The sequence below is a fragment of the Protomyctophum parallelum genome (assembly GCF_964188405.1).
Source record: "Protomyctophum parallelum genome assembly, chromosome: 19".
NCBI classification, from domain to species: Eukaryota; Metazoa; Chordata; class Actinopteri; order Myctophiformes; family Myctophidae; genus Protomyctophum; species Protomyctophum parallelum.
The window spans coordinates 17,825,159-17,851,059 of record NC_139717.1 but is presented as its reverse complement, the minus strand read 5'-3'; the positions used below and the strand labels follow the sequence as shown (position 1 = coordinate 17,851,059).

General features: G+C 41.1%; 1 protein-coding gene across 4 annotated transcripts in view; it reads right to left on the bottom strand.

Moving 5' to 3' along the window:
• Positions 1-25,901, bottom strand: part of trdn (triadin) — a 35,393-nt gene that overhangs the window by 7,794 nt on the left and 1,698 nt on the right. Inside the window, exons 2-5 of one of the 4 annotated variants that reach the window (XM_083790245.1) lie at positions 20,338-20,546; positions 15,995-16,036; positions 6,279-6,326; positions 4,402-4,551 (exon numbers count right to left, since the gene is read on the bottom strand). In XM_083790245.1, the coding sequence (XP_083646371.1) occupies positions 4,402-4,551; positions 6,279-6,326; positions 15,995-16,036; positions 20,338-20,524 (427 nt within the window). In that variant the 5' untranslated portion in view covers positions 20,525-20,546. The remainder of the gene's footprint in view (positions 1-4,401; positions 4,552-6,278; positions 6,327-15,994; positions 16,037-20,337; positions 20,547-25,901) is intronic. The other 3 variants (XM_083790247.1, XM_083790246.1, XM_083790248.1) reach the window with 3 other exon arrangements.

The window sequence follows — 25,901 nt, the reverse complement described above, 5'->3', positions numbered from 1 at the left end:
ATGTCCTTACATGATGTAACTCAGTTATATGTAGAGTGATACATCACTGTCCTTGGTAAATGGTAAATGGTGCATTTATATAGCGCCTTTATCCAAAGCGCTTTACAGAGATTGTGCATTACATTCACCCATTCACACACACATTCATACACCGATGGCAGCGGAAACCATGCAAGGCACCAACTAGCACATCGGGAGCAATTAGGGGTTCAGTGTCTTGCCCAAGGACACTTCGACAGTAACTCTGGGGGAGCCCGGGTTCGAACTGGCAACCTTACGGTTACCATCCAGTCACTCTACCCCTGAGCCACCACCGCCCGTGATGATGATGATGTAACTCAGTTATATGTAGAGTGATACATCACATGTCCTTACATGATGTAACTCAGTTATATGTAGAGTGATATATCACTGTCCTTACATGATGTAACTCAGTTATATGTAGAGTGATACATCACATGTCCTTACATGATGTAACTCAGTTATATGTAGAGTGATATATCACTGTCCTTACATGATGTAACTCAGTTATATGTAGAGTGATATATCACATGTCCTTACATGATGTAACTCAGTTATATGTAGAGTGATATATCACATGTCCTTACATGATGTAACTCAGTTATATGTAGAGTGATATATCACATGTCCTTACATGATGTAACTCAGTTATATGTAGAGTGATATATCACTGTCCTTACATGATGTAACTCAGTTATAGTGATGTAGAGTTATATATCACTGTCCTTACATGATGTAACTCAGTTAGATGTAGAGTGATACATCACTGTCCTTACATGATGTAACTCAGTTATAGTGATGTAGAGTTATATATCACTGTCCTTACATGATGTAACTCAGTTATATGTAGAGTGATATATCACTGTCCTTACATAATGTAACTCAGTTATATATAGAGTGATATATCACTGTCCTTACATGATGTAACTCAGTTATATGTAGAGTGATATTCCACTGTCCTTACATGATGTAACTCAGTTATATGTAGAGTGATATATCACATGTCCTTACATGATGTAACTCAGTTATAGTGATGTAGAGTTATATATCACTGTCCTTACATGATGTAACTCAGTTAGATGTAGAGTGATATTCCACTGTCCTTACATGATGTAACTCAGTTATATGTAGAGTGATATATCACATGTCCTTACATGATGTAACTCAGTTATAGTGATGTAGAGTTATATATCACTGTCCTTACATGATGTAACTCAGTTATATGTAGAGTGATATATCACTGTCCTTACATGATGTAACTCAGTTATACAGTATGTAGAGTGATATATCACATGTCCTTACATGATGTAACTTAGTTATATGTAGAGTGATACATCACATGTCCTTACATGATGTAACTCAGTTATATGTAGAGTGATACATCACATGTCCTTACATGATGTAACTCAGTTATACAGTATGTAGAGTGATATATCACATGTCCTTACATGATGTAACTCAGTTATATGTAGAGTGATATATCACTGTCCTTACATGATGCAACTCAGTTATATGTAGAGTGATACATCACTGTCCTTACATGATGTAACTCAGTTATACAGTATGTAGAGTGATATATCACATGTCCTTACATGATGTAACTCAGTTATATGTAGAGTGATATATCACATGTCCTTACATGATGTAACTCAGTTATATGTAGAGTGATATATCACATGTCCTTACATGATGTAACTCAGTTATATGTAGAGTGATATTCCACTGTCCTTACATGATGTAACTCAGTTATATGTAGAGTGATATATCACTGTCCTTACATGATGTAACTCAGTTATATGTAGAGTGATATATCACTGTCCTTACATGATGCAACTCAGTTATATGTAGAGTGATATATCACTGTCCTTACATGATGTAACTCAGTTATATGTAGAGTGATATATCACATGTCCTTACATGATGTAACTCAGTTATATGTAGAGTGATACATCACATGTCCTTACATGATGTAACTCAGTTATATGTAGAGTGATATATCACATGTCCTTACATGATGTAACTCAGTTATATGTAGAGTGATATATCACATGTCCTTACATGATGTAACTCAGTTATATGTAGAGTGATATATCACTGTCCTTACATGATGCAACTCAGTTATATGTAGAGTGATACATCACTGTCCTTACATGATGTAACTCAGTTATACAGTATGTAGAGTGATATATCACATGTCCTTACATGATGTAACTCAGTTATATGTAGAGTGATATATCACTGTCCTTACATGATGTAACTCAGTTATATGTAGAGTGATACATCACATGTCCTTACATGATGTAACTCAGTTATATGTAGAGTGATATATCACTGTCCTTACATGATGTAACTCAGTTATATGTAGAGTGATATATCACATGTCCTTACATGATGTAACTCAGTTATATGTAGAGTGATATATCACATGTCCTTACATGATGTAACTCAGTTATATGTAGAGTGATATATCACATGTCCTTACATGATGTAACTCAGTTATATGTAGAGTGATATATCACTGTCCTTACATGATGCAACTCAGTTATATGTAGAGTGATATATCACTGTCCTTACATGATGCAACTCAGTTATATGTAGAGTGATATATCACTGTCCTTACATGATGCAACTCAGTTATATGTAGAGTGATATATCACTGTCCTTACATGATGCAACTCAGTTATATGTAGAGTGATATATCACTGTCCTTACATGATGTAACTCCGTTATATGTAGAGTGATATATCACATGTCCTTACATGATGTAACTCAGTTATATGTAGAGTGATACATCACTGTCCTTGGTAAATGGTAAATGGTGCATTTATATAGCGCCTTTATCCAAAGCGCTTTACAGAGATTGTGCATTACATTCACCCATTCACACACACATTCATACACCGATGGCAGCGGAAACCATGCAAGGCACCAACTAGCACATCGGGAGCAATTAGGGGTTCAGTGTCTTGCCCAAGGACACTTCGACAGTAACTCTGGGGGAGCCCGGGTTCGAACTGGCAACCTTACGGTTACCATCCAGTCACTCTACCCCTGAGCCACCACCGCCCGTGATGATGATGATGTAACTCAGTTATATGTAGAGTGATACATCACATGTCCTTACATGATGTAACTCAGTTATATGTAGAGTGATATATCACATGTCCTTACATGATGTAACTCAGTTATATGTAGAGTGATACATCACATGTCCTTACATGATGTAACTCAGTTATATGTAGAGTGATATATCACTGTCCTTACATGATGTAACTCAGTTATATGTAGAGTGATATATCACTGTCCTTACATGATGTAACTCAGTTATATGTATAGTGATACATCACATGTCCTTACATGATGTAACTCAGTTATATGTAGAGTGATATATCACATGTCCTTACATGATGTAACTCAGTTATATGTAGAGTGATACATCACATGTCCTTACATGATGTAACTCAGTTATATGTAGAGTGATATATCACATGTCCTTACATGATGTAACTCAGTTATATGTAGAGTGATATATCACATGTCCTTACATGATGTAACTCAGTTATATGTAGAGTGATATATCACTGTCCTTACATGATGCAACTCAGTTATATGTAGAGTGATATATCACTGTCCTTACATGATGTAACTCAGTTATATGTAGAGTGATACATCACATGTCCTTACATGATGTAACTCAGTTATATGTAGAGTGATATATCACATGTCCTTACATGATGTAACTCAGTTATATGTAGAGTGATATATCACATGTCCTTACATGATGTAACTCAGTTATATGTAGAGTGATATATCACATGTCCTTACATGATGTAACTCAGTTATATGTAGAGTGATATTCCACTGTCCTTACATGATGTAACTCAGTTATATGTAGAGTGATATATCACTGTCCTTACATGATGTAACTCAGTTATATGTAGAGTGATATATCACTGTCCTTACATGATGCAACTCAGTTATATGTAGAGTGATATATCACTGTCCTTACATGATGTAACTCAGTTATATGTAGAGTGATATATCACATGTCCTTACATGATGTAACTCAGTTATATGTAGAGTCATATATCACTGTCCTTACATGATGTAACTCAGTTATATGTAGAGTCATATATCACTGTCCTTACATGATGTAACTCAGTTATATGTAGAGTCATATATCACATGTCCTTACATGATGTAACTCAGTTATATGTAGAGTGATATTCCACTGTCCTTACATGATGTAACTCAGTTATATGTAGAGTGATATATCACATGTCCTTACATGATGTAACTCAGTTATATGTAGAGTGATATTCCACTGTCCTTACATGATGTAACTCAGTTATATGTAGAGTGATATTCCACTGTCCTTACATGGGAACTCAGTTAGCTGATGAATACCTTCCTCTTCGTCCTCGGGCGCGACCAGGCTGGCCAAGAACTCCCACGCCGTCTCCAGCCAATCGCTGCCCTCCTCCTCCACAGGGGCGATGGCCAGGCTTGCTTTCAAGGCTTTGACGCCAACTGAGACGAAGAGAGAGAGAGAGAGAGAGAGAGAGAGGGTCGGAAGCACAGGTCAAAAGATGTCCTGCTTTTTCTGTCCCTCTGTGTGTGTGTGTGTGTGTGTGTGTGTGTCTACATGAACTGTCAACCCTGTTATATTTGTTTCCTTGTAAAATTAATTGTAATTTGTGGAATCAAATAAATAACTACTTTTTTTTTGTGCGTGTGGGTGTGTGTGTGTGTGTGTGTGCGTGCGTGTGCGTCGTTGGCTTTGTCCCCGTGTCTGTTATCAAATACCTTCTAAACCAGTGGTTCACAAACTTTCAAGATTCTTTCCCGGTTTTAAGGTGAAGTCAAATGATAGAAATTGTATAAATCAGCTTTCATGAAGCATTATGACACTTGACCGTATGTCATTTTTTAATTTTTATTATTGCTATAAAGCTAGATAGACAGACAAACAGACTGACTGACTGACTGACTGGCTAGCTACCTAATCTATTCTTTACCATAATGGTCTGAAATCCTTTTTGCAGTTTGCACCTTTATAACTTAAGTAACCAAGTAGTATAGTTTATAATGCATTACTTATGGCCTTCAAACAAAGTGTTGCCAAAAAATTCACCCAAATAATATAGCTTTAGCAAACTATTTACTGCTCCAGACCATTTTTCCTGTGCTGGAAGGGAGCTTGACTAAGAATAGAGGTACAATTTCCTGTGCTTTTTTGTGGTGTCCCCCCCCCAAAAAAAAACAACACACACCTTTGGGGAGCTTTTGCAGGTATGTTAGGACTATACCAATTTCACACCAGCGAGCAAGCAAACAATAATGCGCAGCTAATAATTACTTACCACAATGTTCACTAATCAATGTATTTGACTATTCATAGACTATTAATAATATGACCACCAAATAATTTCAGAGATTTGAACAAAAATCTCTGAAAAAGTCCCCCCTCTATAGCGCCGCCCATGGCTATCCCAGCTGGTGTATTTCAGTTACAGACTGTAGTCTGACACGTACAGTACTTATGTCAGCACAGAACAGCAGCTGGTGCAGAGGGTGTTAGAGAGGCAGGAGCTGAAATCCCGTAAGAGGTCACTTTTGGACAAACATAGCAGATCTACAAGCTCATAACGTGTCACGCTGTGACGCGTCGGTTGAGAGCTTGTAGATCAGCTATTTCCGGGGCGCAACCCAGCACTCTTTAGCTAGTGGAGATGTGGTCTACGATATGGATTTCGATGACAATGAATTACCAGCTGCTGCCTTATATCCCGTAATCTCTCAAGAACAGATTCTGTGCTGCGCGGAAACAGCAGAGGGTGCTGTTATTTTCTTTCTTTTGTCGATGGGTTCCCAGATTGTATATCCCATACATGAGAGGTCGACTAGAGGCAAATAAGCGTGTGGTTGCCTATAGACGAGGCAGCCAATCAGGACGATAGGTTGTCAGTACACGGCCAATGAGAAACATAGGTCTCAACTATACAGCAAGTGGGCGTGAAAGCACCACAGAGAGAACATTGACCAGCTGTGCTTATAATACAGCAGCTGGTAAAAAAGGAATTCTCCTGAATACTTCCTTCCGGCATGGCATGGAAAGGAGTGGCATTTGCATTTCTTTCACCATGTAGTAAATGCTGCATTCGTGGTCTGGAGAGGGCAGTTGTTTTACAGACGGGTAAAAGGGCAGGAGGCTGAAGCCCCATTTGATGTCTCTGAGTATAGAATAGAGTGCTTACCTTTAGATCTCATAATCTTCTTGCCAATTGCGGAGGGAGGAGGTAAACCTGCAGAACGGAGGACATTTTAACACCACACGAGCGCGCGCACACACACGACCACCTGGCTCCCAGCATTTAAGCTTGTTAGAATGGGAATAACTCATTTCAATCCCATAGCATGTGCAGTGTGCTTTTGAAAATCGACAAAAAGCATGCCGAATAAGAAGAAGAAGAAGAAGAAGAAGAAGAAGAAGAAGAAGAAGAAGAAGAAGAAGAAGAAGAAGAAGAAGAAGAAGAAGAAGAAGAAGAAGAAGAAGAAGAAGAAGAAGAAGAAGAAGAAGAAGAAGAAGAAGAAGAAGAAGAAGAAGAAGAAGAAGAAGAAGAAGAAGAAGAAGAAGAAGAAGAAGAAGAAGAAGAAGAAGAAGAAACAGAATGAACCAGTTCAACCTGGCCTCCCTGTTTTGGACATAGCTGAGAATCATCAGAAACATTAACAGCATTATATATACACATTGTGAGCTTGCAAATTGGCGATTTCTGCTATACTTTTGAGTGACACACAACGAAAGGAATAGAATGTAATCAATAGAGCATACAATGGCATAAAAAACAAAACATAAAATGGTTAAATAATTATGGAGATGAAGGTTTCTGCCCTACAGCTACGCTATAGGATAATGAGTTCAGCGTCACGCTGCATGACCATGCACCATTTCTAACCATGCATGTTTGACTCAGTGAAAACATGGCCATCATGTTAGACTCATTGAAAACATGACCATGACCATGTTTGACTCAGTGAAAACATGGCCATCATGTTACTCATTGAAAACATGACCATGACCATGTTAGACTCATTGAAAACATGGCCATGACCATGTTAGACTCATTGAAAACATGACCATGACCATGTTAGACTCATTGAAAACATGACCATGACCATGTTAGACTCATTGAAAACATGACCATGACCATGTTAGACTCATTGAAAACATGGCCATCATGTTAGACTCATTGAAAACATGACCATGCAAAATTTCTAACCAACGTTAGACTCATTGAAAACATGACCATGTGCACCATATGATATTTTGAAATGGGGGTCGACGAACAAACACATAATCTTGGGAAACCTTGACATGAAAAGGTTTGAGAACCACTGACAGAGCTTTTCTTTCAGATTTAGAACTTAGGCATTTGTAGAATCGGCCGCGTCGGTCAAGTCTCAACTCTCCCGTCACACATGGTGCTATTCTAATTGGAGTCATGCCTTTCTTTCTGAGCGATAATGTCTTTGTTTTGATGTCCCTTCCAGAGGACAGTGTCACGGAGGATGTGACCGTCTGTCGTGCATGTGTCCCCCCCCCGTACAGCCCCGCGTGCGCGCTATTATAATTAATACTAAACAACTGATTAAGGCAATGACATTTTGTGTGATTGACACTCCGGCCCGCTGGTGTCACGGACACCACAAGCACGCACGTACGCACGCACGCACGCACGCACGCACGCACGCACGCACGCACGAACAAACGCACGCACGCACTCTGTCTCTGCAGTCAGTCAGTCGTTCACTTTCTCATTATGCTCTTTGTTCTCTATCGCTTTTCCTCACCAACCGCTCTGCCGCGTCAAATCTTTTCTTTCTTTCCTTTAGACTCTAAGTCCCCATTTTGATGTGTCAACTCACTGGTTGTGTGTGTGTGTGTGTGTGTGTGTGTGTGTGTGTATGTGTGTGTGTGCATGCGTGCGTGCAGATCATTGATTGTGAGGTCCTAGGCCATGATAATAAGGGTGTTAGCAGTCTGATTAGATGCCTGATTGAACACCTGTTGAGAGCGCCAGTGATTATTCTGTTCTTGCCGCTTTCTTTTACTGTAGTAAAACATTTATATTTTGTCTTTAGAACTGTGCTGTTCAGCCTTTACATTTCAGCATGTCTGATATCCTTGGACTCTTTTTCTCTGTATTGGGCTACAGTACAGTATGTACTGTATCTCCATGCAGGCAATGTTTGTGTCAACTTCCCTTTCATTTCTCTCTCTCTGCAAATGGCTTCTCAAACATTTCCGTGTGAAGGAGGACCCCCAAAATGATATTATATACATGTATTTGGCCAATGGCAGGGACCACCAGCAGATTATTCTCAGTTTCTCAAAGATTCTTTCAGAAATTGTTCAAAAATAGCAGATGCAAATAATTGTAAATGTATGTGACGTTGTTTGTGTGTATGAGTATCTATGAAAGTGTGAAACAGCTGAGGTTGTGTGGGGGGGAAAAGCAGTTGTAAGAAATATGTATGTTTATAATTCTGTGAAGTTGTCCAAACTGAAATAAAAACAAAACAAAAATAATATATATAGCAGATGCACAAGCTCAAAAGCTCACAAAAAGCTTGTAGATCAGCACTTTCCTGCACGTGATTCTGTATGGTACGGTACCCGGGCTACACACCAGGGAGAATTCCATCCCCCTCCAAAAGACAAAAAAAAGTCTCCTTGCCATTTCATTTACACATTCTGGCCTTTGAGGAAATGTCATGGTTGGAGAGAGGGGAAAGCTACAGCGTGATTAAAAATGCAGGCCAGTGTTTTGTCTCTGTCACTGGCGGCCCACGCGCTCGCTTCCTCACTGAAGATAGGACTATCATCATGTTACAGATGACATCTGAACCGCTTCTCCTTCTGTTTTGCTTTTTCCAGAGAGTTTGGACTGAGACAAATTCATGCTCCTTTTCACACAACCCTGGCTGGGTAATATTCGGTCCATATGACCCTATTTGCTATGGCAGGTGAGAGCGTTTGAGGGGGGGGGGGGGGGGGGGGGACACAGTGGTTTTCAATGTTTTCATATCAAGGTCTATTATTATATACAGCATTTGAGCCACAGACCACCATTTGTTGAGATTTTGCCTCTCAGACCCATGCAAAACTAAAGAATATTTTGTTATTTTTGGGCAGGGCTTGACATTAAGGCTTGTCCGCTTGTCCGGGACAAGTAGTACTATCTTCCCGGACAAGTGCATTAAAATTTTACTTGTCCGTTGAACAAGTGACTCTTTCCTAATCATCACCTTTCCAAAATTGTTAATAGCCCTAGAATGTCTGTAATCTTACATACATTTCATGTATTCTAAATAACACATACACAGCCATATATCAGAGCAGTTGGCAGACTGACCACGTCGGCATGTAAACACACAGTAATTCATTCCTAAGACTTTGAGTCAGATTTTGTCCTCTACTGTTTCATATCCATTTGAAAGTTCTGGCAGAAAACATAAAATATCGCCACATTTGCATGAGGAAAAGCTAGACTGAAAATATAAAAACGTCCTTTGGGAACAGTCGATGTTTGAGAAGCACAAACATAATGGCGCACACAATTGACAGGTGTGTTGCGATTGTTTTTGGGAAATTGATCACACCACCTATTTTGTGTGCCCCATACATTTGTGCAGGCTTCCTAAAGGGAAGTTTAATATGTTCAGTCCTGCACTCATTCCGGGCCCCTCACTGGAGAGAATGTCATCCGTGTGCAGCTCGTGGAAAAGTGGATATATTTGACTAAATACACATTTTCTGCCAGAACTTTCAAATTAATATTAAACTAGTCCCCAAAATGAAAAGTCTTAGGAATTACATATTGGGTGAGTGCACAGGCAGTGCTACAAGTTTAAGTCAGTCTGCTAACCGTGCGCGGATAGGACCGATCTATGGCTGTGTATTTGGAATACATGAAATATGTAAGATCATAGACATTCTAATCTAGGGCTATTAATTGCAAACTTAGAATATTCATATAATATCCAAACATGTATTCACCACGTAAAACCAACTTACAGTTAGTTGATTTAAAATGTAGGCCTATTTGTGTGATCGTGCTCCGGACAAGTGACTTTTGTGCCCAGACAAGTGAATGGGAAATGTACTTTGTACAAGTGCCTCAAAGGGTTCATGTCAAGCCCTGGGGTAAGATCGTATCCACAATCCCATGCTGTATCGATGTTGGTACTATAGGAGAGATAACAGGCAAATGTTGATCAAAATAACAATTATTCTGCAGTCTCCAATTGTGTAGAATTCTTGTCAATTAAGTAATGCAGATGTTTAACAATTTCCAGGTCCATTTGGTTTCATTTTACGCTCTCAAGAGTTATCCATGCCAGACCTTTTTCATTCCGGCTTCGGCAGGGCTTGCCAGAACCGAACGAACAAAGGCGACAGCTCAGTTTGCTCGAGGCGAGCCACTGACTGAACCAGCTGGTTTATGTACCACGTTTCTTGGCCGTTTGTTTACATCATCCTCTGTACGTACTGTATAGTACTGTACATAACGTGCTTTGACACGATTCGTCTCAGAGATTTCGTACCATTTCTGGAAGTGCGTGCTTCCAGAAATCTCTCTGTGAATGAATCCGCTGCGACCTGAGGCCGATTCTGAAAGTGTTTATGCCATTCTAAACCCGAACTGTTTTCTGAAAGACCATGTTATGCTATATATATATTATCAAAATGATGTGTATTTTGGCTGCGGACCCCCATCTCAAAATATAAAAAAACACTTATACAGTGTATTTCATTCATTCATTCAAGATTTGCACAGATTTGATAGATTTTCCTAAAATAGCAGATCTACAAGCTCATAGCACGCCACATGACTATGAGCTTGCATGCATCACTGCTATTTTTGAATATCCAACCAATGTGCTGTACTGTATATAAGCTAAAATGTCAAATAACACCCGGTTAAAATGGGATAATTAATTTCCATGTGGTGGAAGCACAACTAAAAAGTTCCTATATCATTGATACCTTCCAACCAGCGGGTAAACGAAATTACGGTACAAATATGAAACTCAGAAACTCCTTTTTCTTTTACCCCTTTTAACACCAGTGAGGGTCTTTTCAGATTAATTGTGTTAAGTTTAGATCTACACAGATACTGATCTACAGATACTGGTTCTGTTCAGAATATATTGTATCCCGTCTTATAGAAAATGCTCGATAAACGCCCACGTCTCAAACTTTCCTTGTTACAAGCTCGAGCCAGAACTGATGGCGGTCTCTCGTTGCCTAACTTCGACTCAACTATAAAGGTTTGTTGGCGAGAGCTTGAGGAGAGTTTGGTTCATCCTATTGAATTGAGAGATCTGATCTATTCAAACATAACGAATAATCAATGCAAAGTTCGCTTTGGGCCAATCATTTCTCAGTTAGTAACAGTGTGGAGAGCGGCTGAAAAATTGCGCAAGATTGATTTGAAATGGAATTCGTTTTCCCCAGTGTTCAACAATGATGGTTTGCTTTTGGACAATCGTCCTATTCGTTTTCCCAGATGGAGTTCCAAGGGGATTCATACTTTGGGTGATTTATTTGATGTTAATGGTTTACGTTCTTTCCAGAATTTATGTGATATTTTTAACTTGCCTGGTAATGGGGTGCCATGGCAGACCCCCCTTGCAATGCACCCTTTGCATAGACTTATCTGTGATGTTAGGTCAAGAGGTTTTGTTTCCGTATTGTATGATTATTTATTAGAATCTAGTTATGGGACCTTGCTTGTCGATACTGTATGGAGGAATGACATACCAAATCTAGATCCAGATTGGAGCTGGCCTGGGATACAGTGTGGTCTAATGTTGTCCTGTCTTCTAGGAATCCTGATCATCAACAAATTCATCTACATTTTGTTCATAGGACATATTTAACCCCTCGTAGATTGTGTGCTATGCGGATTTTAAATAATCACAACTGCACTTTCTGCACTTCAAACACCATAGGTGCATTCTTTCATATGGTGTGGGAGTGTCCGAGTGTCCTCACATTTTAGAATTTGGTTGCTACTAACCTTTCGACTATATTCTACAAGTCTCTATTCTTATTAAATTATGTATCCCAGTTGCCATTAAATAACACCCGTATTCGTGTCTTCTTTGCTGGCGTAACGGCCGCAAAGAAGATGGTTGCTTCGAAGTTGGCACTGGAAACCGCCTCATACATTGTCATTTCGCCAATGGGCTTTGACCTTTCTAGATATCATTTATCTAGAGATGTCTACAGCAAGATTGCATGGTGCAAAAGAGGAAAACATTGAGATTTGGTCTGGTATTGCAGATTTGGTTAAGGGCATGGTTTAATCATTATTATTATTATTATCATTATTTATTTATTTTTTGTTTCCATTGCACAGTAGTAGGAGTAATGACATTTTGTGGCATCTTTGGTCTCGGGGGGGAGGGGTGGGTGGGATTGTTTTTTATTTTTTATTTTTTTTATGTGTTGTTTTATATGTGTTTTGTTTTCTTTAAGTCATTCATGATGTTAACGTGTCTTAAAATAAAAAACATTTGATAACAAAAAAAAGAAAATGCTCGTTAGTGCATGGGCTCGACAAGAACCCGGCTCGATAAGCCTGATGGATAAGGTGATCGTTATCAATAAAAAATTAACAAGCTCCATCCCTAGTCCTACTGTATTCTAAACTAAATAACTAAATAACTTAAGTCATTTGACAAAATGCTCATATTTCCACTCACCACCCGCCCAACAAACCCAAAACAAAATCGCGTGTTTCAGAGCCTGTAGAGGAAGGCTCTCTTGCTGTGATCCGGTGGATATGTCAGTATGTTGTCCTATTTGGCCTCTTAAGCTCGAGATGTGCTACTGTGCCTTTTCTATCTTCAATCTTCCAGGACATGTTTTAATGGGGTTTAAAGCTTCTCCAGCGAGAATCCCACTGTCGAAGCACAACCTGTTATTTATTTATTTTTCTAACCCGGCATTATTCATGGTCATTCTTTCGGTCTCGAAGGGCTGATAATAAGGACTCCAGCGGACCACTTAGCTAATGGGCATGCAGGTAACCATGGAGATGCACTCGAAAATTTCATATCTGGCTGATGAGAATGCCCCGGACCTCAGGTGTGTGTGTGTGTGTGTGTGTGTGCGCGTGCGTGTGTGTGTGTGTGTGCTGGGTCTGAAAAGGTTAATCCATGCAGGCTCTGTTTGGAGCCGATGCTAATGCGTACTGCAGGTCCAGGTTGATGGGCACATAACAAATATTTGACCCTGCTTGACGAATGATTGATTTACCTCTCAGGATTGTCTCAAATCAGGAAAGGACAAAAAAAAAAGTTTTGCAAAGTAAGCCATCTACTGGTACAGAATGTGCCATTTGAGACCTTCACAGGTGCCATTGGCAATTCAATAGATTGTCAGTGCATTGTCAGAAACAGTTAAGAAAGTATAAGCCCTATATTTTTGTACTTTCGGGCTGTTCGTGAATAGACTACATCTACAAGCTCGCAGCGTGATGTCATGTCACGAGCTTGTCAGTATTTAGAAAGCAATTGAACTATTTTGGCAAATCTTGAGTAATAGTGGTGTCCCTATTTGATACAAATATATATGTATTTTTTTGTGGCTTTTGCCTTTATTTTTAAAATTTTAGTATGGAGGGACAGACAGTAGGCTGACAGGAAATGGGGAGAGAGATGGGGGGGGGGGATGACATGCAGTGAAGGCCGTCGGGATCGGGAGTCGAAACCGCGGCACACTGCCAGACTGGATTACCAGCCAAGGTGCCTGGACCACTGAGCCTGCACGGCCCAGGCCTGATACAAATATTTGATACAAATAGGGACACCTACACATAGGGACTATACAAAGAGTTAGACCGGGAACTAACGGGAGGTGGAACCTTATAGGGCAGCCCCCGACTTGTGCATCAGTCGATACCGAGTAGCAATCTGATGGACCCTGTAGCTCTGAGCGTCATGTACAAATGGAACCAAATGGACCCTGTAGCTCTGAGCGTCATGTACAAATGGAACCAAATGGACCCTGTAGCTCTGAGCCTCATGTACAAATGGAACCAAATGGACCCTGTAGCTCTGAGTGTCATATACAAATGGAACCAAATGGACCCTGTAGCTCTGAGCGTCATATACAAATGGAACCAAATGGACCCTGTAGCTCTGAGCCTCATGTACAAATGGAACCAAATGGACCCTGTAGCTCTGAGTGTCATATACAAATGGAACCAAATGGACCCTGTAGCTCTGAGTGTCATATACAAATGGAACCAAATGGACCCTGTAGCTCTGAGCGTCATGTACAAATGGAACCAAATGGACCCTGTAGCTCTGAGCGTCATGTACAAATGGAACCAAATGGACCCTGTAGCTCTGAGTGTCATATACAAATGGAACCAAATGGACCCTGTAGCTCTGAGCGTCATGTACAAATGGAACCAAATAGACCCTGTAGCTCTGAGCGTCATGTACAAATGGAACCAAATGGACCCTGTAGCTCTGAGCGTCATGAGTGAGAGTTATGGGTGTCCTCGAAATTATAACGAACCACTGATCTATAGAATAGATAGAATAGATTAGCTGCCATTAATAACCGTTGAGGTGCAGCTACAAGTTAGAACAATGATAATGTAAATAGCCCAGTATAATAGTATAAAACTGTAGTGCAACATCAACTGAAGCATTCAAAAATAATTGATCACTGTAAAGGGCACATCATCGTGTGATTAATGACATGGTATGTATGGGAATATAGACTGGCATAGTCGCCGACACCGATGTAAGCATCCTAGGCCGTATCCACCGATGTATCCACCGATGTAAGCATCCTAGGCCGTATCCACCGATGTATCCACCGATGTAAGCATCCTAGGCCGTATCCACCGATGTATCCACCGATGTAAGCATCCTAGGCCGTATACACCGATGTATCCACCGATGTAAGCATTCTAGGCAGTATCCACCGATGTATCCACCGATGTAAGCATCCTAGGCAGTATCCACCGATGTATCCACCGATGTATCCACCGATGTAAGCATCCTAGGCCGTATCCACCGATGTATCCACCGATGTAAGCATCCTAGGCAGTATCCACCGATGTAAGCATCCTAGGCAGTATCCACCGATGTATCCACCGATGTAAGCATCCTAGGCAGTATCCACCGATGTATCCACCGATGTATCCACCGATGTAAGCATCCTAGGCAGTATCCACGGATGTAAGCATCCTAGGCAATATCCACCGATGTATCCACCGATGTATCCACCGATGTAAGCATCCTAGGCAGTATCCACCGATATATCCACCGATGTATCCACCGATGCAAGCATCCTAGGCAGTATCCACCGATGTATCCACCGATGTAAGCATCCTAGGCAGTATCCACCGATGTATCCACCGATGTAAGCATCCTAGGCAGTATCCACCGATGTATCCACCGATGTATCCACCGATGTAAGCATCCTAGGCAGTATCCACCGATGTATCCACCGATGTAAGCATCCTAGGCAGTATCCACCGATGTATCCACCAATGTATCCACCGATGCAAGCATCCCAGGCAGTATCGGCAGCTTTTCCGATACAGAGAATGTTAGAGAGGCGGCGGCTGAAATTCCCTAAAAGGGCACTTTTTCTTTTAACCAAAAAACAGCTAAAATAGCTAGAAAATAGCAAGCTCTCAACGTTTCTTTCACCATAGTAAAACTCTGCATTCATGCTCTGGAGAGAACAGGTTTTTGTTTTACAGACGGGGTAAAAGAGACGGCTTCGACGTCGATGCGTGCACGTGCACCATGGGTATGGGAACGACTCTAGCACAAAACGTAGAAGTACAAGCAGACAACGTGCAGTTCAGTCAGTCAGCAACAGCATGCGTGTTTTAAGATGGTGGTGGTGTCGGTGGTGGTGTAGCTTTACCAGGAGAGAAACACTTTGGGTCATCACAGTATGACGTGTAGTCTTTTGAGGGGATGGGATGACCGCACGCGGTGATCGGATGGCGATGGTGAGAGGATGGAGAGGCGGTGGAGGAGGATCAATGGAGGGATGGGAGAGGAGGAGGAGGTGGAGCATGGGAGTGAGAAAGGGGTGGGGGGTGGAGTTAGAGATGGGATGGCGTGGATGTGCTGCATGACTACTATACTGCTGGTGGAGGTGTCGGATGTTATCAGGCGATATAATAGCCGCCATCAGCCCTTATTCAAGGCCATACAATGGAGCCAGTATGAACATTTCCTACATATTGACGTTTCGTTCAGCCACTGTCCGACGTCACGTTATGCGCGTTGTCTGACTACTAACCTAGTAACCCTATTATCTAACCCTAACTGGAGTTATAATTATGGTTAGGATCCTAACCACAACCCTAACGTCAGTCTTAACCCGGCCACGTAAGTAAACATAAAGCACAGTTGTTGTATATCGCAGTTTCGGGTTGTTTTCGCTTCGGCGGCGGTAATTTGACTTCCGCGTTTCCTATAGTTGCCTATACTCGCGGTAGGCAGTATGTAGGACATGTCCATAGTGCCTCCATTGCATGGTCTGATAAGAACATATTGGTGATTATGGGTTGATAACATCTGAAGCGGGTGCTGCTGCTGGATAGGTCGGGACAGGTCATGTGATGTGTTTGTGGTGGTGGTAATGGTGGTGATGGTAGAGGTGAAACACAAGACAGCTACAATTGATGGAAAGGACTCTGAGTTTTCACTCGAATAAAAATAGCAACGCCACAATGTAGAAATACTCGGTTCAGCATGATTTTGTTTGTTTACGTGCACTACTAGTGCAAAAACATCAAAATATACTTCAAGTACCAAAAGCAAATGTGCATTATGTCATTATGCAGAGCATCCCATTTCACAAGTTAAGGAAACAAATATCGTAAGATTTTAGTCGACAGTATTCGAGTACGTTGATTTTGATGACCGAAATGTATTTTGGCGGGCCTTGATGGTTGATTTTGTACTTCGTTGCATGGTGAAAATTGCTGATCTAGATCAGCAATTTTCAGCATGCAACCAAAACATATAATGACTTGTCTTATAGTTCTACTGGATCTCTTCTCCACTAGTATCTCCTTAACATTTTAGTCTATAGTTTTTATTTGTTATTTGTCTTAGTTGTTTTAGTCATCATAGCTTATAATTTCCATTTGGTTTTCCTCAGTGAAAAAAGGTAGTCTACGAAAAAATTTCTTCATAGTTTTAGTCAACGAAATCAACACTAAACAGAACGCCGATTTCACTTAATCAAGAGAGAGAACTCGCACGTACAGGATACAAAGAACTGGGACGCAATTCTCCTTATACGGTCCTCTGGATGAAATTGGCAAAAATGTAATTTCTGTTTACTAAAGAGATGGAGAGACACTAGAGAGCTCTGTTACTGACCAATCACTATAGAGCACTGTTACTGAACAACAATGAGCAATCACTGTATCCAGCTTGTCTTCATTTCAGCTTAGATTTAGACATACTTAAAGCACAGCTCAAGACCCACCTCTTCACTCTTGCTTTTAGTTGAGTTTTTAAACCTGTGTTCTTAATCACGCGTACAGTTCTGCCTGATTTTATGCATGTTTTTTATGCTCTTTGTTATTGTTTTACTGTCTTAATGTTATTGTGGTTTTTTGCTTGTTTTAATGCTATTGTACGTGTTTTTCTTTATTTTTTGCCCTGTAAAGCACTTTGCGCTGCATTCTATGACATGAAAAGTGCTATAAAATAAAGTTCATGATTATTGCTTAATATTATAGCACCTTTTAAAGATAATGTTGCTAACTTGATACACAGCGGCACTGAAATTGACACCGCTGTTTTTAAGAGTGTTTCCACTATTGAAGTCAGCTTCAAAAATGCCCAATAAGGATTGTAGAAAAAACCTCTGGATGACAGATGCATGTTTGAATTAAATGAGTGACAGATGATCTTGGAATGGTTGAAGGGTTATGCATGATAGCACAAGTTCCACTAGTGGTTTAAAGTAACTAAGTGCATATATACTTATTAGTTTTGAGGCATTTCCCATTTCCAAAACTTTTACTTCTACTCCACTCAGAGGCAAATATTGTACTTTTACTCCACTATATGATTAGAAAGCTTTAGTTACTAGTTACTTTGGAGATTTAGATCATTATTACAAAACATACAGTTATATATCACATCAGCCCTATATCCATTTCGCCATTTGAAAACAGACGATCTACAAGCTCACAATGTGTCCTGATGAGACACATTGTGAGCTTGAAGATCTTCTATTTTCAGGGACTTTTATACATTTGAAAACATGTGAAATGGGACATTCTGCATGAGTAGCCTATACTTGCTTTAAGTGCATTTTGATGCCAATACTTTTATACTTTTTATTCAAGCTCATTTTCATTTAATTTCATCATACTGGCAACGGTGCAGTGTTTCTACATTGGAGAATTGATCGATACTTTTACATTTGAGTACTTTTTCCATGACATTTACGAGAGTGTCCATTAAAGGAGCACTTCAGCCATTTTCAACCTTCGCCGTCACTCGTCATCCACACTAATGGTCATTATGAGAGTCCAGAAACCTGCCTACCAATAATGACACCATCGGTGTGGGTTCCAAGCTAATGGAAACTACAAAACCTGCCTTAATGTCACGGGTGGGCACTGGGTTTCTGAACTGTCCACAGCCCTCCTCTGAGACACAGAGTGAGTAGACAGGTTTCTGAACTGTCCACAGCCCTCCTCTGAGACACAGAGTGAGTAGACAGAAATGGCGCCCTATGAGCGATTAGTGAGGACAAATTATATGATTATATGACGATAGCTTGAAAATGGGCTCCTTTAAGTTACGTTTATACTTGATAAATGAATGTATGAACCACTCAGCCGGGTAAGTCTTGCCCAGCGTGAGTCGACAAGCAGTCATACTCTTTAGTCAACCAAATCAACACTGGCCGTGTCAAGCGTGTGTGTGTGTATAGAGTGTCGCAGTCCCAGGAAATAATTGTTCATTTTCCTCATAGACATTTCAAAAAGTATTTATTCAAAGACCTTTTGAGCCTCGTACAAAGCCAACTGGAGTTGTGACAAATCATGACAACAAACAATTTTTTTCGGGCCGAACAAATAATTAGAAAGAAGAAGAAAACGTTGTGTTTGTTGTCATGATTTGTCACAACTCCAGTTGGCTTTGTCCGCGGCGTAAACGTCTTTAAATAAATACTTTTTGAAAAGCCTATGGAGAAAATGAATAGAAAATTAACTTCTGGGTCTCACGTCGTCATGAAAGGGGGCGGGACTGCGACACTCTATATCCTGCAGACATAGCGCTACCGCTAAGGCATAGTGTGTGTACAGGTGCTGCATACGTTGGTTAGACATACTAACATTTCGACAGGCATTATTCCGACAACACCGTTGCTCCCGACATGCGCTGCCGGTTACAACTAACCCGTGGCCGTGGTTAAAACTCACTCGTGGGTCCGGCCATGGGTGGCAGGTTAAAACTAACCCATGGTAGGTTAAAGCTCTTCCTTCCCTTGAGGTTAGGTTTAGGGTTGGGTTTTGCGCACGGTACGTATCGGACTAATGCCTGTCGGACTGTTAGTACCAGTGTTGTTTTTGGCAGCAACTTTCTATTTTAGTTTTGGACTGAAACTTCATTTAGTTTTAGTCACATTTTAGTGTTAGTCTAGTTTTAGTGGACTAAATGTCATACGATTTTAGTCGACTAAATCTACAGTTGATTTAGTCGACTAAAATGTATTTTGGCGGATCTTGATGACGGCGTAATGAGTGTTTTTACACTTTTTACACTTTACACAAGCTCACGCGTTGTGAGCTTGTAGATCAGCTATTTTCAGTATGCAACCAAGTGTAAAATGATACTGGATCTCTTGTCCACTAGTCCCTTCCTAACATTTTAGTCTAGTTTTTATTTGTCGACGAAATTGTCAGTATATTTAGTCTTAGTTTTAGTCATCGTAGCTTAGTTTTCATTTAGATTCCATTTGTTTTTGTCAGTGAAAATAGTCGACGAACATTTTTCGTCTTAGTTTTAGTCGACGAAAACAACACTGGTTAGTACATCGGACCAAACACATATAGGGCGGGCGGACCTCCGTCTATGCATGAGGAGTCCAAGCTGCTTCTTTACACTTTCCACTGTTCCACTTTTTTGCTTTGGCAATGTAAACGTATGTTTTATCATGCCAATGAAGGCCTTTGAATTGAATTTAATTGAATTGAATTGCGTGTACTGCTGACGTAGCGTTACCTTTCGCAGCGTTACCTGCTAAGGTCTGGTAGTCCAGAAGATCAAACAGCACGATGGCCACGCCCGACCAGGTGAGGATGAGAGCCATGACGAGCAGCCACGCCATGGGGCAGCTGAAGGTCACCAGCAGGTCGTCCAGGAAGGAGCGCGGAGAACCGCCCTTCACAGACTTGGCCTCCCCCGCCATCGGGTCAATCAGGTGCAGCTGGCTGGTGGCCGAGAGAGAGAGAGAGAGAGAGGTGGGGGAGAGAGAGAGAGAGAGATGTTGATGACAAACTTTATTTCAGACACAATAGGTCTATATAAAGACAGATACAAAAGACACAGCTCAGGGCTCTACCCAGGTTGGCAGAGGGATAGTTGCGCCCAGAGAGAGAGAGAGAGAGAGAGAGAGAGAGAGAGAGAGAGAGAGAGAGAGAGAGAGAGAGAACCATGGAGCAGTGGTGTGTTGAACGCATGCTGCATGATGCTGGGCAAGACCTACGCTGTATTCTTTTTGGGGGCGGAAGTAGCGGGATTTTGGCGGAAGTAGTGTTGCGATTGGTCGGAAAAATGTCATATCCGGGAGAAGTACATCTGGCGAATGTCCCAGCCCGACACTGGTCACACAGGTTGTGACCAGGCTTTTCTCTTCACAGATGAGTAATTCTGGGACCGAGTCTAGTTGAACGTGACGCCCCTTAAACACACATGTTTTGATTGGCTGTCAGTGACTTTCAAATTCGTCTTAAAATGATCCCGAAAACGTTCCTCACCACCACTGTAGCGGACCGGCTGGATAGTAAGGGTGAAGCCGACTGATGAGTTTTATGATAATCTTTATTTCGGAACCCAACATAGAAACTAGGAAAAAATGACAAAAATACATACTAAATTATCACAAAATAGAAAATACACATACAAATGCATCAAACATTAATTCATATCAAACTCCACATCTTTAGTTGCATGTTTTCCATAGACCTTCATTAACAATACAATTAGAATGCATAAATAAACCACCATATGAAAATGCATTATAGAAAGATAGCAAGAAAAAAAACAATAACAAACATCCCTCAGAATGACAAACAATAAAATGATCACCTTTTCCCCCTTCCAGCTCGGTGCTAATAAAGTGTCATGTGCAAGTGGCATTCTGATCCAAGGTCTGTCCTTCCCTTCAGCCTTGGCCATCCTTTCCTTATGCCACTCCTCGCTCCTCTACCACTGAGGCAGTTTTATATAATGTTGCCATCTGCGATTCTGCAGCCTCATGTTGGGCGTCAGCACCACAGGTGAAGTTCATCATTTCAATTGGAGTAATCAGTCCCAGGAAACCAAATAAGCCTCAGAGACACCTGACATTTGGGCAGGAAGCCTTCAAAATAAGAGTCTCTAGGGACAACACATTGTGGCCATATAAACCCCCCTTTGGGTCCGGTACAACCACCACTGCCCTTACTTGTCTTTATAGTTGTGGTGCGCATGGAGGAGGAGTCTGCCGTCAACTTCGGTTTGGAAGATTTTGGAAGATTGTGAATCCTTTTAAAACAATAGGCTATATTCACAGTTTCTTAATTGTCACAGTCTGTCAGTGTCCTTGTGTATGTGTCTTGTGTCTTTGAGAGTGGCTGTGTGTGTGTGTGTGTGTGAGGGTGTGTGTGTGTGTGTGTGTGTGTGTGTGTGTGTGTGTGTGTGTGTGTGTGTGTGCGTGTGTGCGTGTGCGTGCGTGCATGCCCGTGTCCGTGTCCGTGTGCGTGTGCGTGTGTGTGTGCGTGTGTGTGTGTGTGTGTGTGTGTGTGTGTGTGGGAGTAGGCAGGCACCATGGTACAGTGGGTAGGCATGGCTCCAGCTTCCAGGTTGGCACACCTGTTACCAGTTCCCTGGGTTGGGAACTGGTAGTACAAGTACAATCTTGAGGTAATTTACTTGAATATTTTCCATTTCCAATACTTCTACCCTCAGATGTAGTGTACTGTACATTTATTTGAAAACGTGCCTGTGACGTCTCACCCATATAGTACCATGGCTGCAGAATGTATAGAATGAACACCGTCGTATAGAGTCAATGCAAAAAGTAAACGGGAACATCAGCAATGCATGAGTTTGGATCCAGATAAATCGATGACTTCTCTAAAAGATGAAAAGGCTGTTACGTTGGGTCTGTTTTCTATTCGGTTCCAAACATTCCAAGCTTGCCGTTGGAATGAATGAATGATGTTTTTTTTTTTGCTCTTTGAAGCTTTTTGAGTTTTAATTAACACAAGAAAGGTGTCAGTGTGTTATCTCGTCAGCTTTCGAAACAGAATATGAACGGAATAAAGCAAAGCGGCAGAACAGAGCCGTTTCCTCTCCTGAAGGTGACATTCTCTCCTCACCAACAAAATAAGATTGTTATGCATTGAGAGTGAGTTAATTTGACATAAAATATTTCTTATTGATACAAAAAAGACATTAGGGACATCCCTAATTGATACAACAAAGTAAAAATCACTTGCTGAACCTGGGAAATAAGCTACAGATGTGTGCACGCGACCACACCCTAAAGTTAATTTGACCAAATTAACCATGGCAACTTTACACAGACGTTTTTACTTCCAAAACATGGCCCCGAAGTTTTTTTTTGGATTGAAATGTTTATTTGAATAAAGCAATTTTAAAAACAATATAAACAGAAACGTCAGAATAACAAGCAGTACAAAAATAATAAAAAAGCTAATTCAAAATGAGTGAGAAGAAGCATGGCTTACAGTATAGGCACTGAAAAGACCGTGGCACTGGCGGAATTCATTTTTTTTTTTTTTTTTAAGATATTTTTTTTGCGGCTTACGCCTTTTATTGATTTTTTGAAGGGACAGACAGTAGGCTGACAGGAAACGGGAGAGAGATGGGGGGATGACATGCAGTAAAGGCCGTGTCGGGTCCGGGAGTCGAACCCGCGGCACACTGCGACTGGATTACCAGTCCGGTGCCCAGACCGTTACGCTACGGCCTGGGCCGGAATTCATTATTAATCAATACCTGGCACTCATTTCATATAGTGTGGCTTCATATATCCATTCTGCAAGTCTCTATAGGCTGCAATACAATATGTTCATGTGATTATGAAGACATTCATAATTGAAATGTGCTATAGGTGCGTTTGGTGTGCTTGAGGAATGAGATATACAAATATGGCTACAAAGGACAGGGTGCATAATGTTAGTTATACATACCAACATGCCTGCCTGCCTGCCTGCCTGCCTGCCTGCCTGCCTGCCTGCCTAGGAGCATTTATTTTGATGCCATCACACGGTTCAGCCTGACCTTTCATGTGCTGCGCCATCGATCCAACATAACTCTGCTTACTAACGCGTGCATGTGTGTGTGTGTGTGTGTGCGTGCACACGCGCGCGTGCCCTGTGCTTTAAGGCAGCGGCTGATTGATCCAGTGCAGGGCTGACAGTATAGCTGTCCAGACCAGGACAACACATTGATCCAGATAGCAAGTAGCAAATGTAGCTGTGTGTGGGTGTGTGTGTGTGTGTGTGTGTGTGTGTGTGTGTGTGTGTGTGTGTGTGTGTGTGTGTGTGTGTGTGTGTGTGTGTGTGTGTGTGTGTGTGCGTGCGTGTGCGTGTGCATGTGCGTGTGCGTGCGTGCATGCGTACATGTCTACATAACATTTTCTTACAGGAACACTCATTTTCAATCACTTATTTTAATTTATTTATTAGTATTGTCATTATTAGCCAATCTTTTTGTTTACCCCCTTTTCTCCCCAATGTAGTCAATCCATTCCTCTTTTTTGTCCGCAATTCCATGCTGTATTGATGTTGGTACCATTAGGAGAGATAACAGGCAAAGGCTTCTTTTAAATTATGAAAAGGAGATGTTTAACTCGATGTTTAACTAATAATTGCAGCTAGCTGTTAGCATAAACCCCAGTTCCCAGTGCCACCATATGCGTTCACTTTAAAAGACGGAGTTTTAATCGTCTTTAAATAAATACTTTTCGAAAAGTCTATGAGGAAAATTAATGAGAAATTCACTTCTGGTTCTAGCGTCGTCATGAAAGGGGGCGGACTGCGACGCTCTAGGGTGATAATTGTCACTGTATGTGTTCCTACGGGCTGCATGGGGCGGCAGCTGTCAGCATGGGGAGTGTTAGGGCGGGAGGAGTAGATAGGACGAAGGCTGTACGTCCTCCCGGTGGGGGCTCCTCACTGGTATATAGCTGAGTCAGTAGGATACGACAGCAGGGAAAACACACGGAACAAATGTGTGTGGGGAGGAATTCATTGGCATAAGGACTAAATTGGGGTAAAAACAAACAAACAAACAAACAAAGTTCCTTTAAAGATGGAAAAACGTGTGTGCCTTAGAGGAGGGCTGTGTCAGAAACCTGCCTATACCAGTTCCCAAGCTCCTCCACGGCCATTCCAAGATCATAGAAACTACAGACTTTCCCTGTAATAAGTTAGCATGCTGAAAACAGAAAAGCCATTATTGTTCTTCCGTAAAAATGAAAAACATTTAATCTATTTTTAAATGACCAAACATGCCTATACCGTATTTCATGCCTATATCAATGATATGAAAATACAGTATAGGTCGAATATACGGTATAGGCTGAAATGCTCCTTTCATGAGAGCATGCGTTTGTTTTGTCAATGTCATGTTTATACAGCAATGCAATGACATTAACCCATTCAGTCCTGACGTCGAAATTTAAAAAAATGACACTTTTCTGAAAGATTTGAGACACATTTTAACGATTTTTCTAAAATAGCAGACCTACAAGTTCATGCTTGTAGATCTGATATTTTTCAAAAGCTAAATTATAACAATGTTTGAAACACCAAAAGGGGTTCCCGCCCAAAATGGGTTAAAAATAAAGTATTCATTATTATTGTTTTGCATTATAGGCCTACAGTATACTTTTTGAATACTTCAATATTTGACATTTTATACAGTGAACACTTCTTTGACTCAAGTACTGGAGGTTGAGGACTTTATCCACAACTAGTGTGGACTGAGTGGACTGAATGAAGTCAGACCTCCCATTAGTCAGACCTTCGTGGCCGGTTCAGACTCACCCGCGCGGCGGGTTAAAAATCACCCGTGTTCTCCCGACATGCGTGGCGGGTTACAACTAATCCGTGCTGTGGCTTCACGTGAGGTTATGGGGGTTAGGTTGGGTTTTGGGATAGTGTAATGGTCGGACCAATGGGCGTTATGTATTTACACCTAAACTTCTTTGCCCCTTTTTTTTTTCCTTTTCATTTTTTTACTATTTTGGAAAACAAATGTAATGAGTTCAAATAGCCGATCTACATCGACACGTTGCGAACTTGTAGATCTTGAACTATATGTGTAAGAATGTCAAAAAGGCAAAGGCATTAAAGGCATATGGGATAAAGGGGGCAAGGCATGCCCGCTCGGAAAAGTCTCCTTCTTGGGGGGTGATCAGGCAGGAGACACACAGCAGGTGTGGCATGCTGACACACTGACACACGTTTGTGTTTACATGATGATGTACAGTATAGGCTGTGTGTGTGTGTGTGTGTGTGTGTGTGTGTGTGTGTGTGTGTGTGTGTGTGTGT